Raw genomic sequence first — 21,142 nt, forward strand, 5'->3', positions numbered from 1 at the left:
CATACAATCGGTAAAAACATCATAGTTCATATTACAATAACTCATTAAAACAACAAATATATCCAAAACTACAGTGGTCAGCCGTCATACTAAAAAAAAAATTATACATCATTTTCCATCCATGTCTTAGGGTGTTGTCTCACTCATCAAAAGCCTGTCTCCATAACCACATCTTCACCTGTTTCCTAAAAGTCAGGATAGAAGGGGCGGTTCTGATCTCCGGTGGGAGAGAGTTCCAGAGTTGCGGGGCCACCACCGAGAAGGCCCTGTCCCTCGTCCCCACCAGACGCGCTTGCGAGGCCGGTGGGACCGAGAGCAGGGCCTCTCCAGACGATCTTAATTATTATTATTATTATTATTATTATTATTATAACTTTATTTGTACCCCGCTAGCATCTCTCGAAGGATTCGATGCGGCTTACAACAGGCCGAAGCCCAACACAATACAACAATACAATACCTAGCAAATAAAAACAGTTAAGCAGAAAAACAATAGCAATAGCAACACAACAAGATATTACTAAAAACTGAGTCGGCCGGAGTAGGGGTACAGGATTAAAAGTGCTGATGTATCGGAGGGGTGTGGGATTATGATATAAGTGCGGTGTGCGGTGTGCGGTGATCTTGGTAACTAAAGTGCTTCTGGGATTTGGTACTGGGAGAATTCCTAATCTGAAAAGGCACATTGGAACAGCCAGGTTTTCAAATTCTTTCTGAAGACTGCCAGTGTAGGGGCTTGTCTGAGATCTTTCGGGAGGGTGTTCCAGAGGCGGGGGGCCACCACGGAGAAGGCCCTGTCTCGCGTCCCCACCAAGCGCGCTTGTGACGCGGGCGGGATCACGAGCAGAGCCTCTCCAGATGACCAAAGTGAGCGTGTGGGTTCGTAGACAACGATACAGTCACGCAGGTAGGGTGGTCCCAAACCGTTCAGGGCTTTGTAGGTAAGCACCTCCACCTTAAATTGGGCTCGGAAAATAAACGGCAGCCAGTGGAGCTCCTTAAACAGGAGAGTTGACCTCTCTCTGTAATGGGCCCCAGTTAACATCCTGGCTGCTGCCCGTTGGATCAATTGGAATTTCCGAGCCGTTTTCAAGGGCAGCCCCACGTAGAGCGCATTGCAGTAATCCAGTCTAGAGGTGACTAAGGCATGGACCACCCCGGCCAGATCAGCCTTAGCGAGGTAATCTTGATGGTTCATAGGGGAGAATACATTCGGAGAGGTAAACCGGGCCGGAGTCGTTTAGGGCTTTATAGGTTAACACCAGCACTTTGAATTGTGCCCGGAAGCTAATTGGCAGCCAGTGGAGCTGGCGTAACAGCGGAGTGGTGTGCTCCCTGTACCCAGCACCCATTAGTAGTCTGGCTGCCGAGCATTGGACTAGCTGCAGCTTCGGGCAGTCTTCAGAGGCAACCCCACATAGAGAGCGTTGCAGTAGTCTAATCTAATCTTATACTCGAGTATATACGGTAAGGGCAAGATGGATGGATGGCATCCTTGAAGTGACTGGACTGACCTTGAAGGAGCTGGGGGTGGTGACGGCCGGCAGGGAGCTCTGGCGTGGGCTGGTCCATGAGGTCACGAAGAGTCGGAGACGACTGAATGAATGAACAACAACAACAACAATCCCACAAACAAACTTTTTATTTATTTATATAGATAAGCGCAACTCTATTGTACATATAGATATAGATAGATGCGCATGCTCGTCCACTTCTACCCAGATTGTCAGGAAGGCTGGCTTGGTAAAATCTGAAACAGAAAGCCATTTGCAGTCAGGAAAGAGTTACGTCTCTTTGCTGGAGAGCCTGGGGAAATTTTTGTGGCCTGGGTAGGAGCCAATAAGGGAGGAGTTGAACAATGCAACTGACTCATAACAACCAGATGTCTCAAGACTGCTGCAGATCTGTTTGCTAGGAGAGCGTCTTCCGAACACCACGAACATGGTCAATCCAGTGAATGCTGCACTCCTTTTTCTTTGAGGTAGGTTTCCATTCCTTGAATGCAACAATTCCCTTAATTTCCTTCTCACTGCGAATTGCAGCAGGAAGCAATCCGAATGATAGCACAACTCTAGTAAAAAATCCCTAACCTGGGGGTCAGGACCTTTGAGGGGGTCGCGAGGGGGTGTCAGAGGGGTCACCAAAGACCATCAGAAAACACAGTATTTTCTGATGGTCATGGGGATTCCATGTGGGAAGTTTGAGCCAATTCTATTGTTGGTGGAGTTCAGAATGTTCTTTGATTGTAATGAACTATAAATCCCAAATGTCAAGATCTATTGTCCCCAGACTCCACCAGTGTTCACATTTGGGCATATTGAGTATTTGTGCCAAGTTTGGTCCAGATCCACCATTGCAGGAGTCCAACAGTGCTCTCTGGATATAGGTGAACTACAACTCCCAAACTCAAGGTCAATGCCCATCAAACCCTTCCAGTGTTTTCTATTGGTCATGGGAGCCAAGTTTGGTTCAAATCCATCGCTGGTGGAGTTCAGAATGCTCTTTGATTGTAAGTGAACTATAAATCCCAGCAATTACAACTCCCAAATGACAAAATCGATCCCCCCGCCAACCCCACCAGTATTCAAATTTGGGCATACCGGGTATTTGTGCCAAATTTACTCCAGTGAATGAAAATACATCCTGCAGATCATTATTTACATGGCGATTCATAATGTTAGGGTTATGGTTGGGGGTCACCACAACATGAGGAACTGTAATAAGGGGTTGCGGCATGTCGAAGGTTGAGGACCACTGTGATAGGACAATGTTTTTAATAGGAAAGCCTAATGTTCATGTTTTTATTGATTTTACTAGCTGTACCCGCCACGCGTTGCTGTGGCCAACCTTTTCTCCTTCTATCTCTCCTCCCTTCTTTCTCTCCTTCCTTCCCTTTTTTCTTTCCTTCTCTCCTTCCTTCCTTCTCTTTCTCTTCCCTTACTTCCGCCTTTTTCTGTCCCTTTCTCTTTCTCCCCTTTCTACTTTCCCTACGTATTCTTGTACTGCAACTCCCAGCAGTCCTCTTGATCAATCTATCTCCCTATCTCTAATCCAGTGGTTCTCAACCTTCCTAATGCCGTGACCCCTGAATCCAGTCCCTCATGTTGTGGTGACCCCCAACCATAATATCGTTTTCGTTGCTACTTCATAACAGTCATTTTACTACTGATATAAATCATAATGTCAATATCTGATATGCAAGATGTATTTTCATTCACTGGACCAAATTTGGCACAAATACCCAATGCAACCACATGTAAATGCTAGTGGGGTTGGGGCAGGATTGATTTTGTAATTTGGGAGTTGTAGTTGCTGGGATTTATAGTTCACCTATAATCAAAGAGCATTCTGAACTCCACCAACAATGGATTTGAAGCATTCTGAACCCTACCAATGATAGAATTGAACCAAACTTGACACACAGAACGCTCACGACCAACGGAAAACACTGGAAGGGTTTGGTGGGTATTGACCTTGAGTTCGGGAGTTGTAGTTCACCTATATCCAGAGAGCACTATGGACTCACGCAATGGTGGATCTGGACCAAACTTGGCACAAATACTCAATATGCGCAAATGTGAACACTGGTGGAGCTTGAGGAAAATAGACCTTGACTTTTGGGAGTTGTAGTTGGTGGGATTTATAGTTCATTACAATCAAAGAACATTCTGAACTCCACCAATGATAGAATTGGCTCAAACTTCCCACATGGAATCCCCATGACCATCAGAAAATACTGTGTTTTCTGATGGTCTTTGCCGACCCCTCTGACACCCCTTCGCGACCCCCTCAGGGGTCCCGACCCCCAGGATGAGAAACACTGCTCTAATCTATCTATCTTATCTATCTTCTTGAGGATTGCTGGGAGTTGCAGTCCAGGAATAGGAAATTGGAAATATACAGGAACAGGGATGCTCTCAAAGAAACCCAAGGAGAAGAAAGCTTGCAACTTGGAAGCAGTGCATTTGGATCCTCCTCTTCTCCAAAAGGGCCTGGTCTAGGGGATGCTGGGAGATATAGTCCTGAAGAGAGCGTGGAGATGCTATTGTGTGTTTTGTTTGCCGTGGGAGTCATTTTGCGCCTGCGCTATAGATTCTTTTTGCTTTTTTAGCTTTTTAAGTCTTTTCTGCAGTGCTTTTCAGTGTTTCTATGAGTGATGGTCACTTGTTGGCCTGATGGGTGTCTTGTATCCAAATTTGGTGTCAATTCATCCAGGGTTTTTGAGTTATGTTAATCCCACAAATTAATCCCAAACTCTTCTAGTATTTTCTGATAGTCATGGGAGTCCTGTGTGCCAAGTTTGGTCCAATTCCATTGTTAGTGGAGTTCAGAATGCTCTTTGATTGTAGGTGAACTATGAATCCCAACAACTACAACTCTCAAATGACAAATTTGGTCCAGTGGATGAAAATACATCCTGCATATCAGACATTTACATTATGACTTGTAACAGTTGCAAAATTATAGTTATGAAGTAGTAACGAAAATAATGTTATGATTGGGGTCACCACAACATGAGGAACTGTATTAAGGGGTCGCGGCATTAGAAAGGTTGAGGCGTCAGCGGTGGCCGGGAAGGGCTTTGCACAATTAAGACTCGTGCGGCAACTGCGACCATACCTCATGAAGGAGGATCTGGCCAGGGTGGTCCATGCCTTAGTCACCTCTAGACTGGATTACTGTAATGCACTCTACGTGGGGCTGCCCTTGAAAACAGCTCGGAAATTCCAGATGGTCCAACGGGCGGCAGCCAGGTTGTTAACCGGGGCTCCTTACAGGGAGCGGTCAACCTTCCTGTTCAAGGAGCTCCACTAGCTGCCATTCATTTTCCGGACCGAATTCAAGGTGCAGGTTCTTACCTACAAAGCCCTGAACAGTTTGGGACCCGCCTACCTTCGTGACCGCATCTCTGTCTACGAACCCACACAATCTCTTCGATCATCTGGAGAGGCCCTGCTCACTCTCCCACCTGTATCACAAGCGCGATTGGTGGGGACGAGAGAGAGGGCCTTTTCGGTGGTGGCCCCTCAACTCTGGAACTCACTTCCTAAGGACATCAGGCAGGCCCCAACTTTGGCAGTCTTTAAGAGGAGCTTGAAGATGTGGTTGTTCCAGTGTGCCTTCCCAGAATAATGATCTCATAGCACTTTGTCCTCCAAAGAACTTTATATATTAGGTCTGCTCGTATGTTCCCACAAACTGCCTTATCCAGCATTATTTTTTAATCTTTTACATTTTAATTACATTTGGCCTACCCATAGATTTTAAAGTGTGTTGTCCTATTGATAATGCATGTGTTATTATTTTATTGTTTTGTTATTTTGAATTGCTTGTATTGTTATTGTTAACATTATTATTATTATTGTTATTATTATTAACATTCACACCTAGCTCCAGCAGAGAAGAGCTCTTTGCCCCACCCCAGTCATTCCACAGATATATAAACCCATTTTCCTAATTCCAACAGACCTCACTACCTCTGAGGATGCTTGCCATAGATGCAGGCAAAACGTCAGGAGAAAAATGCCTCTAGAACAGTGTTTCTCAACCTGGGGGTCGGGACCCCTGAGGGGGTCGCGAGGGGGAGTCAGAGGGGTCGCCAAAGACGATCAGAAAACATAGTATTTTCTGTTGGTCATGGGTTCTGTGTAGGAAGTTTGGTCCAATTCTATCGTTGTTGGTGTTCAGAATGTTATTTCATTGTAGGTGAACTATAAATCCCAGCAACTACAACTCCCAAATGTTAAGGTCTATTTTTCTCAAACTCCTGCAGTGTTCACAGTTCAGCATATTGAGTATTCGTGCCAAGTTTGGTCCAGATCCATCACTGTGTGAGTCCACAGTGCTCTCTGGATGTAGGTGAACTACAACTCCAAAAATTCAAGGTCAATGTCCACCAGATATTCCCAGTATTTTCTCTTGGTCATGGGAGTTCTGTGTACCAAATTTGGTTCAATGTCATCATTGGTGGTGTTCAGAATGCTCTTTGATTGTAGGTGAACTATAAATCCCAGCCACTACAGCTCCCAAATGACAAAATCAACCCCCCCCCCCCCCACAACCCCACTAGTATTCAAATTGGGATTTAAAAATACATCTTGCATATCAGATATTTACATTACGATTCATAACGGTAGCAAAATTACAGTTACGAAAATGTTATGGTTGGGGGTCACCACAACATGAGGAACTGTACTAAGGGGTCACGGCATTAGAAAGGTTGAGAAACACTGCTCTAGAACATGGCAATATAGCCCGAAAAAACCCACAAGAATTTGGGCTCGGCATCATGTAAGCCGCACCGAGTCCCCTGGGGAGATGGTACCAGGGTATAAGTAAAGTGTTATTGTTATTGTTGTTATTATTATTATTATTATTAATATAGAACCACTGTCCTAGTGTGTTGATGTATTGTTGCTCAAGTCCATGTCTATTTTTGGAACACCTTCAGGCATTTTTCAGTGCTATCGGCTACTCATCTCCAATGATGTTATGTGGGAGTTTATTATTCTGTTTCATAATGACACACCTCTGATTCCATACGCCTAGTCCTCTGGTGATGAGTTGCCTTTCGAATCCAAGTCCTGAACTGGTGCCTGGCCGCTTTTAACGGTCTGGATGAGGGCAAGCAAATTGAAGTTGAATCCAGACAAGACAGAGGTCCTCCTGGTCAGTTGCAAGGCCGAACAGGGTATAGGGTCACAGCCTGTGCTGGACAGGGTCACACTCCCCTTGAAGACACAGGTTCACAGCTTGGGGGTCCTCCTGGACTCATCTCTGAGCCTGGAATCCCAGGTTGCAGCGGTGGCCAGGGGAGCGTTCGCACAATTAAAACTTGTTCGCCAGCTGTGCCCGTACCTTGGGAAGTCAGACTTGGCCACGGTGGTCCATGCTCATCTAGGATAGACTACTGCAACGCACTCTATGTTGGGTTGCCTTTGAAGACTGCTCAGAAGCTTCAAATAGTCCAACGAGAGGCAGCCAGGTTAATAACTGGGACGCAGGGTGTAATGAACTCATACCTTTGCTTCGTAGACCGCAGCCTGGGAGTCAGTGAGCTGGCCTCCATGTTGGGAAGGCAGCTCAGGATGGTGGACATGATGGTATAGGCAGAGAGGCACGGGGAGGAGTCAGCTAACTCCTGATTGGTTCAGATCCCAAGGGGAGGAGTTGAAGGAGAGTGTAAATAGGCTGTCATTTCTGACAGGAGGGAGGAGAGAAGGATTTGATCTAGGAGAGAAAGGATTAGGATTTCAGACAGGGAGAAGAGAGTTTCTTAGTGAGCTAGGAATCAGCCTGTTAGGGAATAATTAAAGAGCAAGTGCTTCCATATAGTTTGACTAGGGCAGTCAAAGTGAAGGCTTGTTTACTTGTATTAGGACAGAATACAAGTGGGATTATTTCCCTAAAGGTCAGAGTAGTCTAGAGGAAACCTAGATACTCTGGAAGGCAGCCAGGGGCGGCTGGTCAAAGAAACGCACTGTTACATATTACAGGATAGTGTGAGGAAAGTAGCTCATGTTAAGGAAAAGTTACTCCTTCTATAGAAACCATTTGCTTAATAAGTCTATGCTAAGTCTATTTTACCTCAAGTACAACAACAAGACAATTCCCCAAACTGTAATTTGGGGTGGTGGCAGCAAATCTACCATTACGCACACACCGTTCTCTCTCATCACCTGTAATTCCCTCGTATATTCTTTTACATTGGTGGCAGCGGTGGGATTGAAAAGAAAGGTTCCCCCCATCACATATGCAATAAAAGACCCTTATCTCCTTTATACAGGGCCATAGCCAGAAAAAAAATTCATGGGGTTTACCAGCTGTTTAAGATTTCTGGGAGTTGTATGGTATTTTCTCATGTGTAAATGTATGTCTACTTCTTTTTAACTGAAAAATTCAATAAAGATTATTTATATTAAAAAAAAGGATTTCTGGGAGTTGAAGGCCAAAACATCTGGGTACCCACAGGTTGAGAACCACTGGGCTAAGGCAACACATTTCCTTTCTTATTTCAGTTCTGATTGCTAAACGTCACAAGATGTCATCCAGTCTGGTGCCCATCATTTCCCAGAAGAACCTGGAGAGCATTTCCCTGGTGAAGACGGGAATGGGCTTTGCTCTCAAAGCCTTCCATGCTCCTGGGAATATGGATGTTTCTTTGAAGCTCTTAAGTAATCGGAACACAACAGAGAGGTGGGTTTCCAGTTTAACTTACTTCCTTCTTTGTAAAGAAGATGAGTGGATAGAAGCCAATTGTGCTGAACTTTACCGAATTTGTCAAACAAGAGTGGAATGAGGGTCTGATAGAAGTTCATGATGCTCAAGTTACTGGATGTCAGACTGGGATGGAAGTGGAGCCATGGTTGACATGATGCCATGGTTGGACCAGTGTCTTCTTACCCAAGGTCCTGTAGCCTAGGAGTAGTGGGAAAGCTAGATACAGTGTTCCCTCGCTACTTCGCAGTTCGCTTTACGCGGACTCCCTGTTTCGCGGGATTTTGAAAATATTAATTTAAAAAATAGAAAATATTTATGTCTGTGGAGGCCAAGGAGGCAGGCAGACGCCCTCGGGATGGGCCAGGAGATGGGTAAGGAAGCGTGGGTAAGAAAATAATATATAAAATATATAAAATAATGTATAAATATTAAAATTAATATAGCGTCCCTACTTCGCGGATTTTCAGTTATGGAGGGTGGTCCTAGAACATAACCGCCATGATAAGTGAGAGAACACTGTAATGAACTGGTGGTGAGTCCGTAGGTGGCTGTGGAGCCCTATTCTTGATCCGCATGTTCTCCCACATTGAGGACATCAGTTTCCAAGTGAAAGGTGGTCCCGGTCAGGGTTGGCTTCATGCACCTTCCTCTTGGCACGTTTCTCTCTTTCGTCCTCCATTCGTGCCTCTTTGAATTCTGCAGCACTGCTGGTCACAGCTGACCTCCAGTTAGAATGCTCAAAGTCCAGGGCTTCCCAGTTCTTGGTATGTATGCCATTCTGCAGCACTGCTGGTCACAGCTGACCTCCAGTTAGAACGCTCAAAGTCCAGTTTTTAAGGTTTATTTATTTATTTATTTATCATCTTTATATACCGCCCCTCTCAGCCCAAAGGCGACTCGGAGCAGTTTACAAATGGCAACAATTCGATGCCTCAGCAATCATAACAATTAAAAAGTATAGCAATCATAAAATACTATTAAAATGTTAACATACAATATAAAAATATAAACTGTACAAACCTTAAAATATTGTCGTCCTCCATGCGAGCCTCTTTGAATTCCTCAGCACTGCTGGTCACAGCTGACCTCCAGTTAGAGCACTAAAGGGCCAACTCTTGGTGTCTATGCCACAGTTTTTGAGGATGACTTTAAACCCATCTTTAAATCTCTTTTCCTGCCCACCGACAATTATGCTTCCGTTCTTGAGTTGGGAGTATAGCAACTGTTGGGGAGGTAGTAATCAGGCATTTGGACAATGTGACCAGTTGTAAGCGATCTTTTACCCATCTAAAACAGTCCTGGTAAAATAGCTCTCTTTTTCATTCCTAATACATTTGCAGAGATTTGAAGGCGCTGCTTCAAGAGGTGGCCTGCACTCGACGCATGCAGTGCAACAGGCTCATCCCTTCCGTTGGCATCTGCCACTTCCAGGGGTTTCTTGGCATCGTCACAGAATGGATGCACAATGGATCTCTCAGTTCGCTCATCCATGAAGTATGTAAGAGGCAGAGAAGTCTGCTCTGTGTTGTCAAAGGCTTTCAAGGCCATATTCACTGGGTTGCTGTGAGTTTTCCATATTGTATGGCCATGTTCCAGAGGCATTCTCTCCTGACGTTTAGCTTGTATCTGTAGTTAATGGCATTTTCAGAGGTTCTGTTGACAGCTAGTAATATAATATAATATAATATAATATCTATATAAATAAATAAAATGTAATGTTTGTTTGTGGGATTAACAGAATTCAAAAACCACTGGACAAATTGACACCAAATTTGGACACAAGACATCTAACAACCCAATGTATGTCCTTCACTAAAAAAATGATTTTGTCATGTTGGAGTTGTAGTTGCTGGGATTTATAGTTCACCTACAATCAAAGAGCATTCTGAACCTCACCAATGATGAAATTGAACCAAACTTGGCACACAGAACTCACATGACCAACAAAAATACTGGAAGGGTTTAATGGGCAGTGTCCTTTGGTTTTGGAGTTGTAGTTCACCTACATCCAGAGATCACTGTGGACTCAAACAATAATGGATCTGGACCAAACTCTACATGGATACTCAATATGCCCAAATGTGAGCACTGGTGAAGTTTGGGGAAAACAGAATCTTGACATTTGGGAGTTGTAGTTGCTGAGATTTATAGTTCACCTACAATCACAGAGCATTCTGAACCCCACCAATGATAGAATTGGATCAAACCACCCACACAGAACCCCCATGTGGGCCATAGCAACGTGTGGCAGAGAAGGAAGGAAAGAGGTAGAGAAGGAAGGAGAGAAGGGAAGGGAAGAAAAAAGAGAAGGAAGGAAAGTGGGAGAGCGGGAAGGAAGGAGAGAAGGAAAGAAAGAAAGAGGGAGAGAAGGAAAGAAGGAGAGAGAGAAAGAAGGATGGAAGAAAAAAGTGAAGGAAGGAAGGAAAGAGATAGAGAAGGAAGAAAGGAGAGAAAGAAAGAAAGAGAGAAAGAGGGAGAGAAGGAAAGAAGGAAAGAGAGAAAGAAGGATGGAAGGAAAGAGCGAAGGAAGGAAGGAAAGAGAGAAGAAAGAAAGGAGAGAAAGAAAAGGGAAAGAAAAAGAGAAGGAAGGAAAGAAGTAGAGAAGGAAGGAAGGAGAGAAGGATAGAAAAAAAGAGAAGGAAGGAAAGAGGGAGAGAGGGAAGAGAGGAGAAAAGGAAAGAAGGAGAGAAAGAGGAAGGTTGGCCACAGCAACGTGTGGCGGGTACAGCTAGTATAATATATAAACATTTCTTGCGGCTTCACGAACTACTTCAAAATAGGCACCATGGCTGAAAAAGTTTGAGAACCCCAGGTGTATAACATTTCTGGTTTGGTAACCCAGCCACATTGTCACGCAAAAGCATGTCAGAGTTGGCTTGGTTTACTACTACATGTGATCCCAGACTGTGTTTTGTTTCTGTTTTTTTTTCTAGCATGAACTCTGCCCAGATTTGCCTTTTCCTCTTTCTGTGAGGATCCTATCAGACGTGTCCGAGGGCCTGAATTATCTGCACAGTTTGCAACCCCATGTCCTTCACTGCAACCTGAAGCCCTCCAATGTCCTGATAGATCGGGACTACAGAGCTAAGGTGGGACTCTTTGAATATATGCTGCTTCCTCCTTTTTTCTTTTCAGTTGACAACATACCTTATCAATACAGGTTGAACATGGTTTATCTGAAATTCTAAAATCCCCATGCATGACTCCTTTGCTTTGTTATGGATCAGTAAACACCCATCAGAAAGCAGGTAGAAAACCATATTTAAAATATTGTATACAATTAGCTTCTGTCTTATTGTTATTCATGACAACAGCAGCAAGAATGACTTATGCTCAAAGATGGAAAAATCCAATTTGTTTAACACAAAACCATTTGCTTATGGGAATTAGTAAACTCGCGGAAATGGGTAAACTCAATGTTGGTTAAGAAGAGATCTCTAACTAACTTTAAGAAAGATTGGGCCCATTCACAGAATCATAGAATCATAGAGCTGGAAGAGACCTCATGGGCCATCCAGTGCAACCCCATTCTGCCAAGAAGCATTCAAATCACCCCTGACAGATGGCCATCCAGCCTCTATTTAAAAGCTTCCAAAGAAGATACAAAGAAGATATGCAAAGATACAGAATGGGGGACAATGCCTGGCTCGAGAGCAGTACGTGTGAAAAAGATCTTGGAGTCCTCGTGGACAACAAGTTAAACATGAGCCAACAATGTGATGTGGCGGCAAAAAAAGCCAATGGGATTTTGGCCTGCATCAATAGGAGCATAGTGTCTAGATCTAAGGAAGTAATGCTACCCCTCTATTCTGCTTTGGTTAGACCACACCTGGAATATTGTGTCCAATTCTGGGCACCACAATTCAAGAGAGATATTGACAAGCTGGAATGTGTCCAGAGGAGGGCGACTAAAATGATCAAGGGTCTGGAGAACAAGCCCTATGAGGAGCGGCTTGGGGAGCTGGGCATGTTTAGCCTGAAGAAGAGAAGGCTGAGAGGAGATATGATAGCCATGTATTAATATGTGAGAGGAAGCCACAGGGAGGAGGGAGCAAGCTTGTTTTCTGCTTCCTTGGAAACTAGGACGCGGAACAATGGCTTCAAACTACAAGAGAGGAGATTCCATCTGAACATGAGGAAGAACTTCCTGACTGTGAGAGCCATTCAGCAGTGGAACTCTCTGCCCCGGAGTGTGGTGGAGGCTCCTTCTTTGGAAGCTTTTAAGCAGAGGCTGGATGGCCATTTGTCAGGGGTGATTTGAATGCAATATTCCTGCTTCTTGGCAGAATGGGGTTGGACTGGATGGCCCATGAGGTCTCTTCCAACTCTTTGATTCTAAGGAGCCTCTACCACACTCCAGGGCAGAGAGTTCCACTGCTGAACAGCTCTCACAATTAGGACGTTCTTCCTAATGTTGTCGAGCAATTTAGAATGGCTGTGGATAGACCCAAGCCATTGTGGCTTGCCTGGTGAGAAAGAGAAGCCAATATTCCAGAATAAATCTCACCAAATTGAAGAGAAAGGTTTTTATTTCATTCCAGCTGGAAAGGATGACGATGGCAGTAGCCTGCTAAAAATCGACATGCCCACTGGGCAAAAAAATACAATATTTATAGCCTTCAGATTCAAAAGTTCCCATGCCCCCCCTCCCCCCCCTTCTGAGATAACTTTGTTATGATTGGCTGTGACGTCAGCAAGCCAGCAGGAGAGCCAGTGGTGGCCCAAGCCCTGCTTTGGCCTCTCAGCCAATGAGGTGGAAGGGAGGCGGGCAGAAAACTACTTCTCTGGATTAAGATGACCAGTGTTTGCCAAAAGACCCAACAATAGCTTAAACCCTCAAGTCAGATCAGAGTTATTGTTTTAGTCCTTTGAATCATCATTTTTCATCTAGCCCCAAAGGGCTAGGTCCTTTGTCTTATAGATCTGGGATATGGAGTTCATTGCTCAAGCTGGAGGTTGGTTTCGACTGGTTAGGATTGACACAATGGAGAGGCCGTAGCGAAGTTCCTGGTTCCTTGCAGACAGGAAGATGCCTTTTGTGTTAAGTGAATAAAATGTCCATAGATTCTATCACTCCACGTGGTCTGGCTTTGTCCTCCGAAGCCTGGTTTGATAAGAGCCATTTATTTATTGTCCATGCAAATGGGCTCAGTGGGAACCTTAGATAGGGGATTATCAACTAAGAAAGTGTGAAGGGGCTTCCAGAGTAAAGAGTTGCTGGTTTATGAGGGGGGAAAAGGTCGCTCTCCTTCATATTTTCATATACACATACATACACATAGGGGATGGAGAATGGGGCATGGGAATATACAAGGAATTCATAGGAAGAGGGGAAATCATGTGAAGCCTTAACAGAAATCTTTCCAGCCTGGGGTCCTTGGCAAAACTATGAATTCCATGAATTTAAATTATCTTTTACAGAGTCCGGGAGGGGGTGGGTCACCTCCAATCACACTAATGTTCAGGTAGAATCTCATTTCCTGTAGTTTGAAGCCATTGTTCCATGTCCTAGTCTCCAAGGCAGCAGAAAAATTACATAGCATGAAAGTAATCCCTTTAATGGCATACTTACTTACTTACTTACTTACTTACTTACTTGATCCCTCGTTGTCTGAGTAGGATAGTCTTCCAGGATCAGTGTTGTGGTGGGTCCGTAGGTGACTGTGGAGCCCTATTCTCGATCAGCATCTTCTCCCACAGTGAGGGCATCGGTTTCCAGGTGGAAGGCGGTCTCGGTCGGGGTTGGCTTGACGCGCCTTCCTCTTGGCACATTTCTCTCTTTCACCCTCCATTCATGCCTCTTCAATTTCTGCAGCACTGCTGGTCACAGCTGACCTCCAGCTGGAGTGCTCAAGGGCCAGGGCTTCCCAGTTCTCAGTGTCTATGCCGGAGTTTTTAAGGTTGGCTTTGAGCCCATCTTTCAATCTCTTTTCCTGCCCACCAACATTCCGTTTTCCGTTCTTGAGTTCAGAGTAGAGCAACTGCTTTGGGAGACGGTGGTCGGGCATCTAGACAACATGGCTGGTGGTCTTTGCTTCTTCCAGCACGCTGATGTTTGTCCGCCTGTCTTCCCAAGAAATTTACAGGCTTTTCCAGAGGCAGCACTGATGGAATTATTCCAGAAGTTGCATATGACGTCTGTAGACAGTCCATGTTTCACAGGCGTATAGCAGGCTTGGGAGAACAATATATATATATATACAAATGCTCTGTGCATCATGAGTACCATTGCTTCAATGCTGGTGGTCTTTGCTTCTTCAGCACGCTGATATTTGTTCGCCTGTCTTCCCAAGAAATTTGCAGGCTTTTCCGGAGGCAGCACTGATGGAATTATTCCAGAAGTTGCATGTGACGTCTGTAGACAGTCCATGTTTCGCAGGCGTATAGCAGGCTTAGGAGAAAAATCTATATATATACAAATGCTCTGTGCATCATGAGTACCATTGCTTCAATGCTGGTGGTCTTTGCTTCTTCAGCACGCTGATATTTGTCCGCCTGTCTTCCCAAGAGATTTGCAGGCTTTTCCTGAGGCAGCGCTGATGGAATCTTTCCAGGAATTGCATGTAACATTTGTAGATAGTCCATGTCTCACATATAGCAGGGTTGGGAGGACAATAGCAAAGCACCTTGGTATCCCGACAGATGTCCCGGTCCTCAAACGCTCTCTGCTCCATTCGGAAAAAATGCTGCACTCGCAGAGCTCAGGCAGTGTTGTATTTCGGTGTCAATGTTGACTTTGGTGGAGAGGTAGCTGCCAAGGTAGCAGAAATGGTCAATATTTTCTAATGTTACACCATTAAGCCTTGGAAAGGGATTGGCTGGTGACTGCTGGAACAGCACTTTGGTTTTCTTGATGTTCGATGACAGGCCGAGCTTCTCGTATGCTTCTGCAAAGGTGTTTAGAGTGGCTTGTAGGTCGTCTTCTGAATGCGCATATACCTTATCTTAAAATGGGACTTCCTTCTTGCAGATATCAGATTATGGCTTAGCCACGTGGAGGAGCCAGCAAATCCATTCACTCCTGCAGAACTGTAACAATAGAAGCAGTTGGGATTTGCTTTACCTCTCCCCTGAAATACTTCAGGGAGGCTGCTTCTCACAGGAAGGTGACATGTACAGGTGAGTTTTAAAATCAAAACGGGATCATTTGAAACATTTGTTCATTCAACAGAATTTGTGGCAACCACAAAAAGAAAGTTTCTGGAGTAGAACAACTACGAGGGTTGAATGAAAAGTAATGCCTCCACCGTCGTAACTCCTCAACAGATGGCAGCACCGGTATGCGGAAGGTACTGGCTTGTTCAGTAGACTCTCCTCTACAGTTCCATTTTGGCGGGAAGCCAATTGTTGTTATTGTTTGTATTACTGATGTATTGTGGGCTCGGCCTCATGTAAGCTGCACCGAGTCCCTTGGGGAGATGGTAAAAAGGTAAAGGTTGTCCCCTGACATTAAGTCCAGTCATGTCTGACTCTGAGGTGTGGTGCTCATCTCCATTTCTAAGCCTAAGAGCCAGCGTTGTCCGTAGACACCTCCAAGGTCATGTGGCCGGCATGACTGCATGGAGCTTGGTTACCTTCCCGCCAGAGCGGTACCTATTGATCTACTCACATTTGCATGTTTTCGAACTGCTAGGTTGGCAGAAGCTAGGGCTGACAGCGGAAGCTCACACCGCTCCCCGGAATTGAACCTGTGACCTTTCGATCAACAAGCTCAGCAGCTCAGTGCTTTAACCCACTGCGCCACCGGGGGCTCCGGGGAGATGGTAGCGGGGTATAAATAACGTTTTATTATTATATTATTATTATTATTATTATTATTATTATTAACTCCACCAACGATGGAATTGAACCAAACTAGACACACAGAACTCCCATGACTAACAGAAAATACTGGAAGGGTTTGGTGGGTATTGACCTTGAGTGTGAGAATTGTAGTTCACCTACATCCAGTGAGCACTGTGTAATTAAACATTGATGGATCTGGATCAAACTTGGCACGAATATTCAATATACCCAAATGTGAACACTGTTATGTTTAGGGAAAATAGACCTCAACATTTGGGAGCTGTAGTTGCTGGGATTTATAGTTCACCTACAATCAGAGAGCATTCTGATCTCCACCAACGATGGAATTGAACCAAACTAGGCACACAGAACTCCCATGACCAACAGAAAATACTGGAAGGATTTAGTGGGCATTGACCTTGAGTTTGGGAGTTGTAGTTCACCTACATCCAGTGAGCACTGTGTAATTAAACATTGATGGATCTGGATCAAACTTGGCACGAATATTCAATATACCCAAATGTGAACACTGTTATGTTTAGGGAAAATAGACCTCAACATTTGGGAGCTGTAGTTGCTGGGATTTATAGTTCACCTACAATCAGAGAGCATTTTGAGCTCCACCAATGATGGAATGGAACCAAACTAGGTACACAGAACTCTCATGACCAACAGAAAATACCGGAAGGGTTTGGTGGGCATTGACCTTGAGTTTGGGAGTTGTAGTTCACCAGAGAGCACTGTGTACTTCAACATTGATGGGTCTGGATCAAACTTGGCACAAATATTCAATATACCCAAATGTGAACACTGTTATGTTTAGGGAAAATAGACCTCAATATTTGGGAGCTGTAGTTGCTGGGATTTATAGTTCACCTACAATCAACGAGCATTCTGAACTCCACCAATGATGGAATTGAACCAAACTAGGCACACAGAACTCTCATGACCAACAGAAAATACCGGAAGGGTTTGGTGGGCATTGACCTTGAGTTTGGGAGTTGTAGTTCACCTACATCCAGAGAGCACTGTGTACATAAACATTGATGGATCTGGATCAAACTTGGCACTAATATTCAATATACCCAAATGTGAACACTGTTATGTTTAGGGAAAATAGACCTCAACATTTGGGAGCTGTAGTTGCTGGGATTTATAGTTCACCTACAATCAGAGAGCATTTTGAACTCCACTAACGATGGAATTGAACCAAACTAGGCACACAGAACTCCCCTGAGACAACAGAAAATACTGGAAGGGTTTGGTGGGCATTGACCTTGAGTTTGGGAGTTGTAGTTCACCTTCATCCAGAGAGCAGTTTGGACTCAAACAGTGATGGATCTGGACTAAACTTGGCACGGATACTCAATATGCCCAAATGTGAGCCCTGGTGGAGTTTGGGGAAAATAGACCTTGACATTTGAGAGTTGTAGTTGCTGGGATTTATAGTTCACCTACAATCAGAGAGCATTTTGAACTCCACCAATGATGGAATTGAACCAAACTAGACACACAGAACTCCCATGACCAACAGAAAATACTGGAAGGGTTTGGTGGGCATTGACCTTGAGTTTGGGAGTTGTAGTTCACCTACATTCAGAGAGCACTGTGGACTCAAACAATGAAGCATCTGGACCAAACTTGACACGAATCCTCAATATGCCCAAATGTGAACACTGGTGGAGTTTGGGGGAAAATAGACCTTGACATTTGGGAATTGTAGTTGCTGGGATTTATAGTTCACCTACAACCAAAGAACATCCTGAACCCCACTAACAATAGAATTGTACCAAACTTCCCATGGGCAACAGAAAATACCATGTTTTCTGATGGTGTTTGGTGACCCCTCTGACACCCCCTTGCAACCCCCTGAGGGGCCTGACCCCAAGTTGAGAAACACGGGTGTAGAAGAAGGGGCGTAAGATCCTTGACACATGTAAACTTTTGGAAAAGTTTGTGTCTTCAGAATAATTTGAATAGATATATATAGCCAAATAATAGAAATGGGGGTGGTGTTTGCATAATGTTTTCTTATGTTTGTTACTTTGCTCATTTGTGTAGGCAGATATTCTGAACTAATACAATGCTATCTTTTAATATTTGTGTCTAGCTTTGGAATGATGTGTTGGGAAGTTCTAAGCAGACAGAAGCCCTTGAAAGGTAGGCATTCAGATGCTTTGCGTCATCTTTTCCCTTTAACTTTTAACAACTTTTAAGAAACATCTTCCTCTCCAATTTGATCCTAAAAAAAATGATTTTGTCATTTGGGAGTTGTAGTTGCTGGGATTTATAGTTCACCTACAATCAAAGAGCATTCTGAACCCCACCAACGATGGCATTGAACCAAACTTGGCACACAGTTCTCCCATGACCAACAGAAAATACTGGAAGGGTCCTTTGGTTTTGGAGTTGTAGTTCACCGACATCCAGAGAGCACTTTGGACTCTACCAATGATGGATCTGGACCAAACTTGGCACGAATATTCCATATGCCCAAATATGAACAGAGATGGAGTTTGGAGGAAATAGACCTTGACATTTGGGAGTTGTAGTTGCTGGGATTTATAGTTCACCTACAATCAAAGAGCATTCTGAATCCCACCAACGATGGAATTGAACCAAACTTGGCACACAGTTCTCCCATGACCAACAGAAAATACTGGAAGGGTCCTTTGGTTTTGGAGTTGTAGTTCACCGACATCCAGAGAGCACTTTGGACTCTACCAATGATGGATCTGGACCAAACTTGGCATGAATATTCCATATGCCCAAATATGAACAGAGATGGAGTTTGGAGGAAATAGACCTTGACATTTGGAAGTTGTAGTTGCCGGGATTTATAGTTCACCTGTAAATCAAAGAGCATTCTGAACCTCACCAATGATAGAATTGGGCCAAACTTCCCACACAGAACCCCCATGACCAACAGAGTAGGCCACAGCAACACGTGGCAGGGGATGACTTGTGTGTGTGTATATATATAATGTAATGTTCGTCTGTGGGATTAACAGAATTCAAAAACTACTGGACGAATTGACACCAAATTTGGACAGCATACACCTAACAATCCAATGTATGTCTTTCACTCAAAAAAAATGATTTTGTCATTTGGGAGTTGTAGTTACTGGGATTTATAGTTTGCTTACAATCAAAGAGCATTCTGAACCCCACCAATTATGGAATTTAGCCAAACTTCCAGCACACAGTTCTCCCATGACCAACAGAAAATACTGGAAGTGTTTGGTGGGAAGGGTTTGATGGGTTTTGGAGTTGTAGTTCACCTACATCCAGAGATCACTGTGGACTCAAACAATGATGGATCTGGACCAAACTCTATACGAATACTCAATATGCCCCAATGTGAACACTGGTGGAGTTTGGGGAAAATAGAATCTTGACATTTGGGAGTTGTAGCTGCTGGGATTTATAGTTCACCTACAATCACAGAGCACTCTGAACCCCACCAACAATAGAATTGGGCCAAACTTCCCACATAGAACCCCCATGTGGGTCATGTGGGCCAAAGGGCATTCTGAACCCCACCAATGATGGAATTGAACCAAACATGGCACACAGGACTCCCATGACCAACAGAAAACACTAGAAGGGTTTGGTGAGCATTGACCTTGAGTCTGAGAGTTGTAGTTCACCTACATCCAGAGAGTACTGTAAGTAAGTAAGTAAGAATCAGATAATCCAGTTCAAAGCAGATAGTGAATTATTGTATTATTTTGCTCCCTCCTTTCTGCACCTGACCCTTCTCCATGACGGGCATTAATAATCGGCTGGATTTGGCTCGTTAGTGCCTGACTAGAAATAGCAACATGGCTCTGGCAACACCTTTGGCAAACTTAACTTAATTCTCTTTGAGCCTTGCACAAACATTGGCCAGACTCCCATTTTCCCTGGCAGCTGGAGGCAAAAGGCTGCATAGTGACCATTAAGAAAGACATCAAGCACTGGAGAACTAGGCTACAGCTGGGAGCTGACCGTTTTTGCCTGCCTTCCTTTGACACAGCGCCCCGGGAAAAGTGGAGCAAACAGCATTGTGAATCAGTAGGATTCTGACTACTGGCAGAGTTAAGAGCTAATGCCAAAAGTGGATGGAAAAATAAAGCCAACTGCAATTTCATTCAATGCCGTGCTGCCCTCTCGTGGCCCTTGCGTGCTTTCTTTGGCAAGATTATTGACCTGTGTCATTCTCAGCACAGATAGCATTCATGTTTTCTTTTCCTACTGCAGGCAAGAAGACATTGCTTGAAGCCATGACGGGAGTTTGCAGTGGAGTGCGGCCTGGGATTGAACCACCGTTCATAGCAAGCAGCCTGCCACATCGAAACAAACTGGTGCAACTTATTGTTTTGTGCTGGCACCATGAAGCCCTTAAGAGGCCAAATGCTGCAGGTAATTTTAGTCCATGAAATGCTAATGAAGGTGGTCAGTTGAAACATTCACACCTAGCTCCAGCAGACAAGAGTCCTTTGTCTCACCCTGGTCATTCCACAGATATATAAACCCGTTTTCCTAGTTCATGTTTCTAATCATGAGGTGGCTCTTAGGGTGGTTGCAGGCAGCATAAAAGTGCAGGATAAAGAAGTGGGGCAAAAAATCGCAGAACCTGACAGCCATAATAATAATAATAATAATAATAATAATAATAATTCATTTATATTCTGCCCTCTCTCCCTGAGCAATCCACACCAGGGTATACAAACAAAATCACGTGTTTTCCTTGACAACAAAAATGTACAGTCATGCAAATATGAAATTTTCGGCCGAAATTGGGTTTTAAGCACACCTTTTAACATGTGTTTTTCAGCTGCTAATCCAAATCAGCACATAATTTTGTGAAATGTCATTTAGCCGCCGCTACCCCTTCTATCCCAGTTTCTTCTTCATTTTAGGGCATGTGTACAAGGGTTCTTACTAAGCATTATTGTTTTTTCTAGATAGTCATCCTTTCTCATGATATGGCTGTAGTACCATAACGAAACATAAATGCAGGTTGTGTGTGTGTTTCCTTTTACAGAATGCGCAGCACTTCTACAGGATATTCTTAGCACATTCAGAAAGGAGACGATTTCAGATGCAATATACAACCTGATTCACGCAAAGGTGAGCTGTAATCCATTGTATG

General features: G+C 44.1%; 1 protein-coding gene across 1 annotated transcript in view; it reads left to right on the plus strand.

Annotated features, from left to right (window-relative positions):
• Positions 1–1,851: 1,851 nt before the first annotated feature.
• LOC132783158 (receptor-interacting serine/threonine-protein kinase 2-like) overlaps positions 1,852–21,142 on the plus strand; it is a 41,659-nt gene continuing 22,368 nt past the window's right edge. The window contains exons 1-8 of the mRNA XM_067471018.1: positions 1,852–1,981; positions 8,019–8,196; positions 9,561–9,714; positions 11,154–11,309; positions 15,191–15,339; positions 18,116–18,165; positions 20,248–20,409; positions 21,035–21,120. Of these exons, the coding sequence (XP_067327119.1) occupies positions 8,042–8,196; positions 9,561–9,714; positions 11,154–11,309; positions 15,191–15,339; positions 18,116–18,165; positions 20,248–20,409; positions 21,035–21,120 (912 nt within the window). The 5' untranslated portion in view covers positions 1,852–1,981; positions 8,019–8,041. The remainder of the gene's footprint in view (positions 1,982–8,018; positions 8,197–9,560; positions 9,715–11,153; positions 11,310–15,190; positions 15,340–18,115; positions 18,166–20,247; positions 20,410–21,034; positions 21,121–21,142) is intronic.

This window comes from Anolis sagrei, chromosome 8, assembly GCF_037176765.1.
Source record: "Anolis sagrei isolate rAnoSag1 chromosome 8, rAnoSag1.mat, whole genome shotgun sequence".
NCBI lineage: Eukaryota > Metazoa > Chordata > Lepidosauria > Squamata > Dactyloidae > Anolis > Anolis sagrei.